Raw genomic sequence first — 17,128 nt, 5'->3', positions numbered from 1 at the left:
TACCAGAGCTGACGGCTTCCAGTCGTATACTCTATAGACAAAGAGAAACACATCCCTCCACCACTGCACAACCCACCACCTCACAACCAACTGCCAGACAACCCACCACCGCACCATCCACCACCACACAACCCACTACCGCACAACCCACCACCGCACAACCCACCACCGCACAACCCACCACCACACAACCCACTACCGCACAACCCACCACCACACAACCAACTGCCAGACAACCCACCACCGCACCATCCACCACCACACAACCCACCACCGCACCATCCACCACCACACAACCCACCACCGCACAACCCACCACCGCACAACCCACCACCGCACAACCCACCACCACTCAACCCACTACCGCACAACCAACCACCGCAAAACCCACCTCTGCACAACCCACCACCACACAACCAACTGTCACACAACCCATCACTGCACAATGCACAACCGCACAAACCCTTACCGGATAACCCATCACAGCGCAACTCATTACTGCACAACCCACCACCACACAACCCACTACCGCACAACCCACCACCGCACAACCCACCACCGCACAACCCACCACCGCACAACCCACCACCACACAACCCACTACCATACAACCCACTACCGCACAACCCACTACCGCACAACCCACCACCACACAACCCACCACCGCACAACCCACCACCGCAAAACCCACCTCTGCACAACCCACCTCTGCACAACCCACCTCTGCACAACCCACCTCTGCACAACCCACCATCACACAACCAACTGCCACACAACCCATCACTGCACAATGCACAACCGCACAAACCATTACCGGATAACCCATCACAGCGCAACTCATTACTGCACAACGCACCACCCCACAATCAACCACCGCACAACGCTCCACTGCACATCCCAATGCCATACAACGCACCGCTACACAATGCACCACCACAGCACAACCCACTGCCACACAACCCACCACCGCACAATGCACCACCTCACAAACCACCACCACACAATGTACCACCCCATAATGCATCAATGCACAACCCACCACCGCACAGCGCTCCATCACACAACCCACAGAGGAGACTTACTTAGCAGGTAGGTGTGACCCTAGGATTAGCAGGTAGGTGTGACCCTAGGATTAGCAGGTAGGTGTGACCCTAGGATTAGCAGGTACAGTAGGTATGACCCTAGGATTAGCAGGTAGGTGTGACCCTAGGATTAGCAGGTAGGTGTGACCGTAGGATTAGCAGGTAGGTGCAATCCTAGGATTAGCAGGTAGGTGTGACCCTAGGATTAGCAGTTACAGGAGGTATGACCCTAGAATTAGCAGGTAGGTGTGACCGTAGGATTAGCAGGTAGGTGCAATCCTAGGATTAGCAGGTAGGTGCAATCCTAGGATTAGCAGGTAGGTATGACCCTAGGATTAGCAGGTAGGTGTGACCGTAGGATTAGCAGTTAGGTGTGATGGTGTGACCCTAGGATTAGCAGGTAGGTGCGATTCCTAGGATTAGCAGGTAGGTGCAATCCTAGGATTAGCAGGTAGGTGTGACCCTAGGATTAGCAGGTACAGTAGGTATGACCCTAGGATTAGCAGGTAGGTGTAATCCTAGGATTAGCAGATAGGTGTGACCCTAGGATTAGCAGGTAGGTGTGAACCTAGGATTAGCAGGTACAGTAGGTATGACCCTAGGATTAGCAGGTAGGTGTGACCCTAGGATTAGCAGGTAGGTGTGACCGTAGGATTAGCAGTTAGGTGTGATGGTGTGACCCTAGGATTAGCAGGTAGGTGTGACCCTAGGATTAGCAGGTACAGTAGGTATGACCCTAGGATTACCAGGTAGGTGTGACCCTAGGATTAGCAGGTACAGTAGGTATGACCCTAGGATTAGCAGGTAGGTGTGACCCTAGGATTAGCAGGTAGGTGTGACCCTAGGATTAGCAGGTACAGTAGGTATGACCCTAGGATTACCAGGTAGGTGTGACCCTAGGATTAGCAGGTAGGTGTGACCCTAGGATTAGCAGGTACAGTAGGTATGATCCTAGGATTAGCAGGTAGGTGTGACCCTAGGATTAGCAGGTACAGTAGGTATGATCCTAGGATTAGCAGGTAGGTGTGACCCTAGGATTAGCAGGTAGGTGTGACCCTAGGATTAGCAGGTAGGTGTGACCCTAGGATTAGCAGGTAGGTGTGACCCTAGGATTAGCAGGTACACTAGGTATGTGATGATTCCTGGGATTGGCGTGTTCAGTGGATTAATGTTATATTTTGGTTATTATATAACAAATGTTATATAATTGTATAACAGGAGGGTTATGTAATAACGGTAATTATTCAGGAAATGTGGTTCTGACACGTGACGGAATCAGGCAGAGGATACATCACATATTATTGGCTGATACCATATAATTACCTCCAATAACATCCAGATTTCCTCTTCTGATAATTTTGTCCTTCTCACACCCCGGCATGTGCTTCCCGCCATTCGGAAAGAAATCAAGATGGCCGACAGTCTGGCTAATTCCATAGCCCCCCATACCTGCAGTGATATATGTGTGTGTGTGTGTGTATATATATATATATATAATATATATATATATTATATAATATAACATATTACAGACACTTGGTTGCATTTACTGATAAAAGACGCCCATTTACATTGCTGTGGAGGGTGGTCTGTCCCTGCGGTCGCCGGTGGTGACTGACACGAGTAAGTGCGATTCTCTGGGCTACGTAGCTGATATTAGCCACCCAGTAATGTAATTAGCGCTCTATATACAATTACGTAGAACATTGACGCTAAGGGTTGGCGTATGGCTAGGCAGACTGACCACAGCAGTAGCCACTCAGATCACACCATGAAAACCATCATGACTTGCTAACACCTCCAGATGTCCCCTTCCTGTCAGCATCACCCCCAGCGCACTCCATTGCGTGGTTATCCCCCATTGCGTGCACACAAGAATTAGGCCCAAAGTGTGTATGAGTAACGCGAGTCTCTCTGTTATCTGATTGGCTCTATAACACACTTTTTGAGAGGAGCGTGACTACTTGCATCATAAAGTCGTAGGAATGTAGTGGCCCTGTCGCTGGCCTGTACGATGACCACATACCGAGGTTAGAGGTGGTTGAGGAACTGTCTGTGTGAATGACGTCAACAAGAAGAGCGTCTGATGGATCCAGTCTGACCTCAGTGGGGGTGTCCTGGAAATACGGCTGAGCTGGATCCAGTCCTGTGGCAGAAACCATGAGGATGGGAAACGATGGGTGTGAGTCATAGGGGTCACAGTAATTAGGTCAGAGCGTAACTGGGGCGGTGCGGATGGTGCTCGGGACACAGCCCTGCTTCCGCCTGGCACCTGCCTATGTACTTACTGTCATGCACCACCACGCCACCAGCTGCAGTGCGGCCTGAATGTAATATCCTGTGAGATGTGAGCAGCAGATAGAGGTGACCAATGTGTGTCAGAACTATGCTGAACCATGGCATGGAGTCTGATGCTGCGAGGTGGAGAGTTCCAGAGAAAAGTGCAGCTCTAGAGGAAACCATGCGGTGGCGAGGACAGAAATGAGAACTTACATCTCCTCAGATAGAAGTAATGTCTGACTATAAGACTAGACAGGGAGAATGGAGAATAGTACATAGGTGGTAGACAGTCTGTGCAGGGTCAGCAGAGAGACAGCAGGTGATAGCAAGGTTGCCGGCGAGGGAACTTGGCAGCAGAATTGTCATTGTCAAACCAAATTATTCTTATAGATATTAGCGGCTCTCTGTAGCTTACATTTAATTTAAATGCATGTACAATCTGTGTACACGGTACTGTAGCAATTCCTACCGGTAATTCTGCCAATGCCGGGGTACCTCCTTCCAGCCTCGCCAGCTGCATGACCCCCCAGACTGTGTCCGATGATGTGAACATTAGAGGGAGAGTAGCCAAACTTGTGCTAAAAAAACCAACACATCATAATGTAGAGATTATAAAGCACCATACACACTCGCCGACACTGGCTGCGGCTGTCCGATATTGTGCGTACACACTGGCCGGGGCTGTCCGATATTGTGCGTACACACTCGCCGACACTGGCTGGGGCTGTCCGATATTGTGCGTACACACTGGCCGGGGCTGTCCGATATTCTGCGTACACACTCGCCGACACTGGCTGGGGCTGTCCGATATTGTGCGTACACACTCGCCGACACTGGCTGGGGCTGTCTGATATTGTGCGTACACACTCGCCGACACTGGCTGCGACTGTCCGATATTGTGCGTACACACTCGCCGACACTGGCCGCGACTGTCCAATATTGTGCGTACACACTCGCCGAAAATGGCTGCGGCTGTCCAATATTGTGCGTACACACTCGCCGACACTGGCTGCGACTGTCCGATATTGTGCAGACACAATCAAGGATATCTGCCGCCAATAGCGGTCTGTGACATCACCGGGGCCCGCTAAACAGGCAGGTCATTTGGCTGTATAACCTGCATGTTCTGCAGACATCAATCATTGTTAACGACGTGACCAGACGATATCGCTCAGAAGCCCTTAGTGTGTTTGGGGCTTTAGTTTCTTCACAGACATGTAAGGCTGGGTACCAGCAAACACACCGATACATGGGCGGATCACCCGATATCAGCCGACGATTATATACAGCAGGTGTGTACGCTGTTCATCGCAGCGCTAGCCGATAAACACCTGCAGCGGTTGGGATGGAGAGGTTGTATGCAGTGGCGTAACTATATATTTTGCGCCCCCCGCCAAATTTTTTCGGCGCCCCCCCCCCCCATACTCTTACCTGACGGTCACTGTCCCGTCCAGTCTCCCTCAGTCACCGCTGCGCTGCTGCCCGGCCGCATCTGCGTCACTGTCCCGTCACTCGCTCCCGGCGCCGGCTCCTGCTGATAATGAAAAGTGACTCTTAGAAAATGGCTGCCAAAACTGTCTGCAATACGGGGGCAGCCATTTTCTAAGTGTCACTTTTCATTATCAGCAGGAGCCGGCGCCGGGAGCGAGTGACGGGACAGTGACCGCAGATGCGGCCGGGCAGCAGCGCAGCGGGTAACTATAGCACCGCAGCCCCCCAGGCGCCCATAGTTACTCTGCGCCTCCCCGCCATGGCGGGGGCTGCGGAGGCTTAGTTACGCCACTGGTTGTATGTTATGTGCTGCACAGCCGGTCTCCAGATCCCTATAGAGCAGGCATGTCCAACGATGGCCCTCCAGATGTTGTGAAACGACACATCCCAGCATGCTTTGCCACAGTTTTGCTATTAGAGAATGCTAAAACTATTGCAAAGCATGCTGGGATGTGTAGTTTGACAACATCTGGAGGGCCAACGTTGGACATGCCTGCTATAGAGGAACCGCGTGAGATGGTGACTCCCGGCTCTGCTGCACCTCTCATAGGGGTCACACTGGGTGCACTGCCCAGCTGATCGGGAGGCATTACGCTGCCTCTGCCCTGGCCCCTGCGTACCTCAGCCCTGACCCCTGCATGTCTCAGCCCTGACCCCTGCGTGCCTCTGCCCTGACCCCTGCATATCTTAGACCTGACCCCTGTGTACCTCAGCCCTGACCCCTGCGTACCTCAGCCGTGACCCCTGCGTACCTCAGCCGTGACCCCTGCTTGTCTCAGCCCTGACCCCTGCGTGCCTCTGTCCTGACCCCTGCGTACCTCAGCCCCAACCTCTGTGTATCTCTAGAAGTCTTCCCAGTCCCTTACACTTGAACAGACGTCCTTCAGTACATGCTGTCCCCATTGGAGTAAGTTGAGTGTATACACTGTATGGAGAGTCTTCTTCTATGTGAATATCAGTGGCGTGCGGTAGGGTGAGGCAGCGTCCCTGCTGACCATGGACTTATGTTACGTCCTGCTGGTTACTTGCCTGTAGAGTGCGGATGAAATAAGCCACCTCTGCCCCCACCACTCGGATGTTATTGGCTGCCTGACTGTAGAGAGCCAGAGATCCGCCACCCCAGTCTACACACAAGCAGTTCACGTCTTCCACGTGTAGCATGACCTGGAAACACGATATATACACAGACATGACGTCAGAACATAGAAAGGGACAACAGGAAGTAATGACGCTGAGGAGATGACAAAATCTGGGACTAGTATTAGAGTCCAGTTCTCCAGAAGATGCTACTGACGCATACTTGCCTACTTTTGAAAACTAGTTTCAGGGAGATTATAGTTGGTAATAGAATTTTGCACAATGCCCCATTGAGGGGGCGTGTCATGCTCCTCCCACAGGGTGTGTCTACTTCCATATATGGAGAGATTGTGATAAGAGATTGTGAACGTGGCACCTAGAAGCGTTGCTGTGCACTGCTACATCTGAGAGGAATCTTCTATAATGACTTATATACAAATGTAGATGAGCCCCAAAGCAGTTACTAAGAGATACTATACTTGGTAAAGTGCTGGGAAATGGTGCTGATGATTCAATGTAAATGTATCTGTCTCTCATTCCTTTTATCCCCAAAATGTAACAGTGTAATGTGCGCTAGGTGACATGAGGGAGATTGCTAGACTAATGAGGGAGAGAGGGAGATTGCTGCTACTGTATGTCAGGGAGTCTCCTGCAGAATGCAGGAGGGGAGGTAACTATGATGTAACAGTGTAATGTGGGCTAGGTGACATGAGGGAGATTGCTAGACTAATGAGGGAGAGAGGGAGATTCCTGCTATGTCAGGGAGTCTCCTGCAGAATGCAGGAGGGGAGGTAACTATGATGTAACAGTGTAATGTGGGCTAGGTGACATGAGGGAGATTGCTAGACAAATGAGGGAGAGAGGGAGATTGCTGCTATGTCAGGGAGTCTCCTGCAGAATGCAGGAGGGGAGGTAACTATGATGTAACAGTGTAATGTGAGCTAGGTGACATGAGGGAGATTGCTAGACTAATGAGGGAGAGAGGGAGATTCCTGCTATGTCAGGGAGTCTCCTGCAGAATGCAGGAGGGGAGGTAACTATGATGTAACAGTGTAATGTGGGCTAGGTGACATGAGGGAGATTGCTAGACAAATGAGGGAGAGAGGAAGATTGCTGCTATGTCAGGGAGTCTCCTGCAGAAGGCAGGAAGGGAGGTAACTATGATGTAACAGTGTAATGTGGGCTAGGTGACATGAGGGAGATTGCTAGACTAATGAGAGAGAGAGGGAGATTGCTGTTATGTCAGGGAGTCTCCTGCAGAATGCAGGAGGGGAGGTAACTATGATGTAAAAGTGTAATGTGGGCTAGGTGACATGGGGGAGATTGCTAGACTAATGAGAGAGAGAGGGAGATTGCTGTTATGTCAGGGAGTCTCCTGCAGAATGCAGGAGGGGAGGTAACTATGATGTAAAAGTGTAATGTGGGCTAGGTGACATGGTGGAGATTGCTAGACTAATGAGAGAGAGAGGGAGATTGCTGTTATGTCAGGGAGTCTCCTGCAGAATGCAGGAGGGGAGGTAACTATGATGTAACAGTGTAATGTGGGCTAGGTGACATGAGGGAAATTGCTAGACGAATGAGGGAGAGAGGAAGATTGCTGCTATGTCAGGGAGTCTCCTGCAGAATGCAGGAGGGGAGGTAACTATGATGTAACAGTGTAATGTGGGCTAGGTGACATGAAGGAGATTGCTAGACTAATGAGAGAGAGCAGGAGATTGCTGCTATGTCAGGGAGTCTCCTGCAGAATGCAGGAGGGGAGGTAACTATGATGTAACAGTGTAATGTGGGCTAGGTGACATGAAGGAGATTGCTAGACTAATGAGAGAGAGCAGGAGATTGCTGCTATGTCAGGGAGTCTCCTGCAGAATGCTGGAGGGGAGGTAACTATGATGTAACAGTGTAATGTGGGCTAGGTGACATGGGGGGAGATTGCTAGACTAATGAGGGAGAGAGGGAGATTGCTGCTATGTCAGGGAGTCTCCTGCAGAATGCAGGAGGGGAGGTAACTATGATATAACAGTGTAATGTAGGCTAGGTGACATGAGGGAGATTGCTAGACTAATGAGGGAGAGAGTGAAATTGCTGCTATGTCAGGGAGTCTCCTGTAGAATGCAGGAGGGGAGGTAACTATGATGTAACAGTGTAATGTGGGCTAGGTGACATGAGGGAGATTGCTAGACTAATGAGGGAGATAGGGAGATTGCTGTTATGTCAGGAAGTCTCCTGCAGTATGCAGGAAGGGAGGTAACTATGATGTAACAGTGTAATGTGGGCTAGGTGACATGAGGGAGATTGCTAGACTAATGAGAGAGAGCAGGAGATTGCTGCTATGTCAGGGAGTCTCCTGCAGAATGCTGGAGGGGAGGTAACTATGATGTAACAGTGAAATGTGGGCTAGGTGACATGAGGGAGATTGCTAGACTAATGAGGGAGAGAGTGATATTGCTGCTATGTCAGGGAGTATCCTGCAGAATGCAGGAGGGGAGGTAACTATGATGTAACAGTGTAATGTGGGTTAGGTGACATGAGGGAGATTGCTGGACTAATGAGGGAGAGAGGGAGATTGCTACTATGTCAGGGAGTCTCGTGCAGAATGCAGGAGGGGAGGTAACTATGATGTAACAGTGTAATGTGGGCTAGGTGACATGAGGGAAATTACTAGACTAATAAGGGAGAGAGGAAGATTGCTGCTATGTCAGGGAGTCTCCTGCAGAATGCAGGAAGGGAGGTAACTATGATGTAACAGTGTAATGTGGGTTAGGTGACATGAGGGAGATTGCTAGACTAATGAGGAAGAGAGGGAGATTGCTGCTATGTCAGGGAGTCTCCTGCAGAATGCAGGAAGGGAGGTAACTATGATGTAACAGTGTAATGTGGGCTAGGTGACATGAGGGAGATTGCTAGACTAATGCGGGAGAGAGGAAGATTGCTGCTATGTCAGGGAGTCTCCTGCAGAATGCAGGAGGGGAGGTAACTATGATGTAACAGTGTAATGTGGGCTAGGTGACATGAGGGAGATTGCTAGACTAATGAGGGAGAGAGGGAGATTGCTACTATGTCAGGGAGTCTCCTGCAGAATGCAGGAGGGGAGGTAACTATGACGTAACAGTGTAATGTGGGCTAGGTGACATGAGGGAGATTGCTAGACTAATGAGGGAGAGGGGGAGATTGCTGCTATGTCAGGGAGTGTCCTGCAGAATGCAGGAGGGGAGGTAACTATGATGTAACAGTGTAATGTGGGCTAGGTGACATGAGGGAGATTGCTAGTCTAATGAGGGAGAGAGGGAAATTGCTGCTATATTAGGGAATCTTATGCAGGAGGGGAGGTAACTATGATTTAACAGTGTAATGTGGGCTAGGGGACATGAGGGAGATTGCTAGACTAATGATGGAGAGAGGGAGATTGCTGCTATGTCAGGGCTTGTCCTGCAGAATGCAGGAGGGGAGGTAACTATGATGTAAAAGAGCAATGTAGGCTAGGTGATATGAGGGAGATTGCTAGACTAATTAGGGAGAGAGGGAGATTGCTGCTATGTCAGGGAGTCTCTTGCAGAATGCAGGAGGGGAGGTAACTATGATGTAACAGTGTAATGTGGGCTATGTGACATGAGGGAGATTGCTAGACTAATGATGGAGAGAGGGAGATTGCTGCTATGTCAGGGCTTGTCCTGCAGAATGCAGGAGGGGAGGTAACTATGATGTAAAAGAGCAATGTAGGCTAGGTGATATGAGGGAGATTGCTAGACTAATTAGGGAGAGAGGGAGATTGCTGCTATGTCAGGGAGTCTCTTGCAGAATGCAGGAGGGGAGGTAATTATGATGTAACAGTGTAATGTGGGCTAGGTGACATGAGGGAGATTGCTAGACTAATGAGGGAGATTGCTGCTATGTCAGGGAGACTCCTGCAGAATGCAGGGGGGAGGTAACTATGCCGTAACAGTATAATGTGGGCTAGGTGACATGAGGGAGATTAGTAGACTAATGAGGGAGAGAGGGAGATTGCTGCTATGTCAGGGAGTCTCCTGCAGAATGCTGGAGGGGAGGTAACTATAATGTAACAGTGTAATGTGGGCTAGGTGACATGAGGGAGATTGCTGGACTAATGAGGGAGAGAGGGAGATTTCTGCTGTATGAGGGAGTCTCCTGCAAAATGCAGGAGCAGAGAGGTAACTATGATGTAACAGTGTAATTTGGGCTAGGTGACATGAGGGAGATTGATAGACTAATGAGGGAGAGAGGGAGATTGCTGCTATGTCAGGGAGTCTCCTACAGAATGCAGGAGGGGAGGTAACTATGATGTAACAGTGTAATGTGGGCTAGGTGACATGAGGGAGATTGATAGACTAATGAGGGAGAGAGGGAGATTGGTGCTATGTCGGGGAGTCTCCTACAGAATGCAGGAGGGGAGGTAACTATGATGTAACAGTGTAATGTGGGCTAGGTGAAATGAGGGAGATTGCTAGACTAATGAGGGGGAGAGGGAGATTGCTGCTATTTCAGGGAATCTCCTGCAGAATGCAGGAGGGGAGGTAACTATGATGTAACAGTGTAATGTGGGCCAGGTGACATGAGGGAGATTGCTAGACTAATGAGGGAGAGAGGGAGATTGCTGCTATGTCAGGGAGTCTCCTGCAGAATGCAGGAGGGGAGGTAACTATTATGTAACAGTGTAATGTGGGTGGGTGACATGAGGGAGATTGCTAGACTAATGAGGGAGAGAGGGAGATTGCTGCTATGTCAGGGAGTCTCCTGCAGAATGCAGGAGGGGAGGTAACTATGATGTAACACTGTAATGTGGGCCAGGTGACATGAGGGAGATTGCTAGACTAATGAGGGAGAGAGGGAGATTGCTGCTATGTCAGGGAGTCTCCTGCAGAATGCAGGAGGGGAGGTAACTATGATGTAACAGTGTAATGTGGGCTAGGTGAAATGAGGGAGATTGCTAGACTAATGAGGGGGAGAGGGAGATTGCTGCTATTTCAGGGAATCTCCTGCAGAATGCAGGAGGGGAGGTAACTATGATGTATTAGTGTAATGTGGGCCAGGTGACATGAGGGAGATTGCTAGACTAATGAGGGAGAGAGGGAGATTGCTGCTATGTCAGGGAGTCTCCTGCAGAATGCAGGAGGGGAGGTAACTATTATGTAACAGTGTAATGTGGGTGGGTGACATGAGGGAGATTGCTAGACTAATGAGGGAGAGAGGGAGATTGCTGCTATGTCAGGGAGTCTCCTGCAGAATGCAGGAGGGAAGGTAACTATGATGTAACAGTGTAATGTGGGATAGGTGACATGAGGGAGATTGCTAGACTAATGAGGGAGAGAGGGAGATTGCTGCTATGTCAGGGAGTCTCCTGCAGAATGCAGGAGGGGAGGTAACTATGATGTAACAGTGTAATGTGGGTTATGTGACATGAGGGAGATTGCTAGACTAATGAGGGAGAGAGGGAGATTGCTGCTATGTCAGGGAGTCTCCTGCAGAATGCAGGAGGGAAGGTAACTATGGACTGATGCTGCCTGGATAAGGCTGACATATGCTACTATGTCCTGTTACCTGCTGTATGAGAGGTGTTACTAGCACAGACCTTGCACATATTAGACAGCCATCTCTTCTCCCCATTTTCGGTGAATCCGTGGATGATGAATCGAGATTTCCGCTGGATATTAAATGGTGATGCTGCGATTGTATTTGGTCTGATAGCGCTGACTTCCTACATAAAAACAGAGAAATGACCATGTATTGCTTTCAGTTTACAATGCTACCAGCTCAGCCATAATACATACATGTGCAATAAAGCCACAGCTCAGCGATAATACAGCCACAGCTCAGCGATAATACATACACGTGCAATAATACAGCCACAGCTCAGCAATAGTACAGCCGCGTGCAATAATACAGCCACAGCTCAGCCATAATTCATTTACGTGCAATAATACAGCCATGTACAATAATACAGCTCAGCGATAATACAGCCACATGTAATACAGCCACAGCTCAGCCATAATACATACACTTGCAATAATACAGCCACAGCTCAGCGATAATACAGCCACAGCTCAGCGATAATACAGCCACAGCTCAGCCATAATACATACACGTGCAATAATACAGCCATGTACAATAATACAGCTACAGCTCAGCGATAATACAGCCACTTGAAATAATACGGCCACAACTCAGCGATAATACAGCCACAGCTCTGCGATGATACAGCCACATGTAATACAGCCACAGCTCAGCGATAATACAGCCACAGCTCAGCGATAGTACAGCCACATGCAATAAAGCCACAGCTCAGCGATAATACAACCACATGCAATACAGCCACAGCTCAGCGATAATACAGCCACATGCAATAATACAGCCACAGCTCAGCGATAATACAGCCACATGCAATAATACAGCCACAGCTCAGCGATAATACAGCCACGTGCACTAATATAGCTCAGCGATAATACAGCCACATGCAATACAGCCACAGCTCAGCGATAATACAGCCACAGCTCAGCCATAATACATACACGTGCAATAATACAGCCACAGCTCAGCGATAATACAGCCACAGCTCAGCCATAATACATACACGTGCAATAATACAGCCACAGCTCAGCGATAGTACAGCCGCGTGCAATAAAGCCACAGCTCAGTGATAATACAGCCACAGCTCAGCCATAATACATACACGTGCAATAATACAGCCACAGCTCAGCGATAATACAGCCACAGCTCAGCGATAGTACAGCCACGTGCAATAATACAGCCACAGCTCAGCCATAATACATACACGTGCAATAATACAGCCATGTACAATAATACATCTCAGCGATAATACAGCCACATGTAATACAGCCACAGCTCAGCCATAATACATACACGTGCAATAATACGTGCAATAATACATTATGGCTGAGCTGTGGCTGTACAATAATACAGCTACAGCTCAGCGATAATACAGCCGCGTGCAATAATACAGCCACAGCTCAGCGATAGTACAGCCGCATGTAATAACACATCCACAGCTCAGCGATAATACAGCCACGTGCAATACAGCCACAGCTCAGCGATAATACAACCACATGCAATACAGCCACATGTAATACAGCCACAGCTCAGCGATAATACAGCCACAGCTCAGCGATAATACAGCCATGTGCAATAATACAGCCACAGCTTGGGGATAGTACAGCCACGTGCAATAATACAGCCACAGCTTAGCCATAATACAACCACATGCAATAATACGGCCACAACTCATCGCTAATACAGCCACATGTAATAATGCAGCCACAGCTCAGCGATAATACAGCGAAGTGCACAAATACAGCCACAGCTCAGTGTTGATACAGCCACTTGCATTAATACAGCCACAGTTCAGTTATAATACAGCGGTATCCGGACTATTGTTAGACAGCACTTACATCGACAGCCATTACATCGACACCATTAGTTCGACAGCTCAATAGGTCGACATGGTTTTAGGTCGACATACCATTATGTCGACATGTCATTAGGTCGACATCTCATTAGGTCGACATCTCATTAGGTCGACATCTCATTAGGTCGACACTACCATTAGGTCGACAGTGTCTATGTCGACAGTCAAAAGGTCGACATGGGTTTTTTCACTGTTTTTTGAGCCGACATGTGCCGACAGGCGGTATTTCATGCCCTACTATCCACTAGGGCGTGGTGGGAGAATAAAATAGTGTGCCGAGCGCAGCGAGGCACCGTGCCCGAAGCATGGCGAGCGAAGCGAGCGATGCGAGGGGCTGCGGTACACTTCAAACTGTGTCCATGTCGACTGTGTCGACATTTCGGCCAAAAAACTGTGAAAAAACCCATGTCGACCTTTTGACTGTCGACATAGACACTGTCGACCTAATGGTAGTGTCGACCTAAAAACATGTCGACCTAATGAGCTCTCGACCTAATGAGCTGTCGACCTAACGAGCTGTCGACCTAATGACATGTCGACCTAATGGTATGTCGACCTAAAACCATGTCGACCTATTGAGCTGTCGAACTAATGGTGTCGATGTAATGGCTGTCGATGTAAGTGCTGTCTAATATCCATCCCAGACCCAATACAGCGACATGCAATAATACAGCCACAGCTCAGCGATAATACAGCCACAGCTCAGCCATAATACATACACGTGCAATAATACAGCCACAGCTCAGCGATAATACAGCCACAGCTCAGCGATAATACAGCCACATGTAATACAGCCACAGCTCAGCCATAATACATACACGTGCAATAATACAGCCATGTACAATAATACAGCCACAGCTCAGCGATAGTACAGCCGCATGCAATAATACAGCCACAGTTCAGCCATAATACATACACGTGCAATAATACAGCCACAGCTCAGCGATAATACAGCCACAGTTCAGCAATAGTACAGCCGCGTGCAATAATACAGCCACAGCTCAGCCATAATACATACACGTGCAATAATACAGCCACAGCTCAGCGATAATACAGCCACAGCTCAGCGATAGTACAGCCACAACTCAGCGATAATACAGCCACATGTAATACAGCCACAGCTCAGAGATAATACAGCCACAGCTCAGCCATAATACATACACGTGCAATAATACAGCCACAGCTCAGCGATAATACAGCCACAGCTCAGCGATAGTACAGCCGCGTGCAATAATACAGCCAAACTCAGCGATAATACAGCCACATGTAATACAGCCACAGCTCAGAGATAATACAGCCACAGCTCAGCCATAATACATACACGTGCAATAATACAGCCACAGCTCAGCTATAATACAGCCACAGCTCAGCGATAGTACAGCCGCGTGCAATAATACAGCCACAGCTCAGCCATAATACATACACGTGCAATAATACAGCCATGTACAATAATACATCTCAGCGATAATACAGCCACATGTAATACAGCCACAGCTCAGCCATAATACATACACGTGCAATAATACAGCCATGTACAATAATACAGCCACAGCTCAGCGATAGTACAGCCGCGTGCAATAATACAGCCACAACTCAGCGATAATACAGCCACATGTAATACAGCCACAGCTCAGCGATAATACAGCCACAGCTCAGCCATAATACATACACGTGCAATAATACAGCCACAGCTCAGCGATAATACAGCCACAGCTCAGCGATAGTACAGCCGCGTGCAATAATACAGCCACAGCTCAGCCAAAATACATACACGTGCAATAATACAGCCATGTACAATAATACAGCTACAGCTCAGCGATAATACAGCCGCGTGCAATAATACAGCCACAGCTCAGCGATAGTACAGCCGCGTGCAATAATAAAGCCACAGCTCAGCCATAATACATACACGCGCAATAATACAGCCATGTACAATAATACAGCTACAGCTCAGCGATAATACAGCCGCGTGCAATAATACAGCCACAGCTCAGCGATAGTACAGCCGCGTGCAATAATAAAGCCACAGCTCAGCCATAATACATACACGCGCAATAATAAAGCCACAGCTCAGCGATAATACAGCAACATGCAATAAAGCCACAGCTCAGCCATAATACAGCCACATGCAATAATACAGCCACAGCTCAGCGATAATACAGCCACATGTAATACAGCCACAGCTCAGCGATAATTCAGCCACAGCTCAGCGATAGTACAGCCACATGGAATAATACAGCCACATGCAATACAGCCACAGCTCAGCGATAATACAGCCACATGCAATACAGCCACAGCTCAGCGATAATACAGCCACATGCAATAATACAGCCACAGCTCAGCGATAATACAGCCACATGCAATAATACAGCCACAGCTCAGCGATAATACAGCGAAGTGCACAAATACAGCCACAGCTCAGTGTTGATACAGCCACTTGCATTAATACAGCCACAGTTCAGTTATAATACAGCGACATGCAATAATACAGCCACAGCTCAGCGTTGATACAGCCGCATGTAATAACACATCCACAGCTTAGCGATAATACAGCCACAGCTTAGCGATAATACAGCCACGTGCACTAATACAGCCACAGCTCAGCGATAATACAGCCACATGTCCTATTCAACTCAAGGATAAAACAGCCATGTGTCCTTCATAACTCAGTGATAATACAACCACGTGCACGAATACAGCCACAGCTCAGCGATAATTCAGCCACATGCAATAATACAGCCACAGCTCAGCGATAATTCAGCCACATGCAATAATACAGCCACAGCTCAGCGATAATTCAGCCACAGCTCAGCGATAATTCAGCCACATGGAATAATACAGCCACAGCTCAGCGATAATTCAGCCACAGCTCAGCGATAATTCAGCCACATGCAATAATACAGCCGCAGCTCAGCGATAATTCAGCCACAGCTCAGCGATAATTCAGCCACGTGCAATAATACAGCCACAGCTCAGCGATAATTCAGCCATGTGTCCTTCACAACTCAGCGATAATACAACCACATGTAATAATACAGCCACAGCTCAGTGATAATACAGCCACGTGCAATAGTACAGCTCAGCAATATTACAACCACATGTAATAATACAGCCACAGCTCAGCGATATTACAGCCACACCTCAGCGATACAGTGATATAAGGTCAGTAATAATTTATATCATAGAAACATAGAATTTGACGGCAGATAAGAACCATTTGGCCCATCTAGTCTGCCCCTTTTTTTACCCTTAAGGTAATCTCAACCCTTTTTAATCCTTATTTCTTTGTAAGGATATTCATATGCCTATCCCAAGCATGTTTAAATTGTTCTACTGTCTTAGCCACTACCACCTCTGATGGGAGACTATTCCACTTATCCACTACCCTTTCTGTGAAGTAATTCTTCCTCAGATTTCCCCTGTACCTCCCTCCCCCCAGTATCAGTACATGTCCTCGTGATATAAGGTTAGTCAGCCACGTGTCCATTTATATTGTGATATTAGGTCAGTGATAACACAGCCATGTGTCCATTTATATCATGATATTAGGTCAGTGATAACACAGCCACGTGTCCATTTATATCATGATATTAGGTCAGTGATAACACAGCCATGTGTCCATTTATATCATGATATTAGGTCAGTGATAACACAGCCACGTGTCCATTTATATCATGATATTAGGTCAGTGATAACACAGTTACGTGTCCATTTATATCATGATATTAGGTCAGTGATAACACAGCCACGTGTCCATTTATAT

The 17,128-nt window shown here is 48.3% G+C and overlaps 1 protein-coding gene across 3 annotated transcripts in view; it reads right to left on the bottom strand.

The window, feature by feature from the left end:
- LOC146009484 (pancreatic lipase-related protein 2-like) overlaps positions 1–17,128 on the bottom strand; it is a 54,566-nt gene that overhangs the window by 19,540 nt on the left and 17,898 nt on the right. For all 3 annotated transcript variants that reach the window (XM_083149910.1, XM_083149912.1, XM_083149911.1), the window contains 5 exons: positions 11,515–11,640; positions 5,883–6,017; positions 3,832–3,940; positions 3,109–3,228; positions 2,406–2,531 (listed from right to left, as the gene is read on the bottom strand). In XM_083149910.1, coding sequence (XP_083006036.1) covers positions 2,406–2,531; positions 3,109–3,228; positions 3,832–3,940; positions 5,883–6,017; positions 11,515–11,640 — 616 coding nt within the window. The remainder of the gene's footprint in view (positions 1–2,405; positions 2,532–3,108; positions 3,229–3,831; positions 3,941–5,882; positions 6,018–11,514; positions 11,641–17,128) is intronic.

This window comes from Crinia signifera, chromosome 6 (assembly GCF_055691185.1).
Source record: "Crinia signifera chromosome 6, ASM5569118v1, whole genome shotgun sequence".
Classification (NCBI taxonomy): domain Eukaryota; kingdom Metazoa; phylum Chordata; class Amphibia; order Anura; family Myobatrachidae; genus Crinia; species Crinia signifera.
This window is presented reverse-complemented; position numbering and strand designations above follow the sequence as displayed.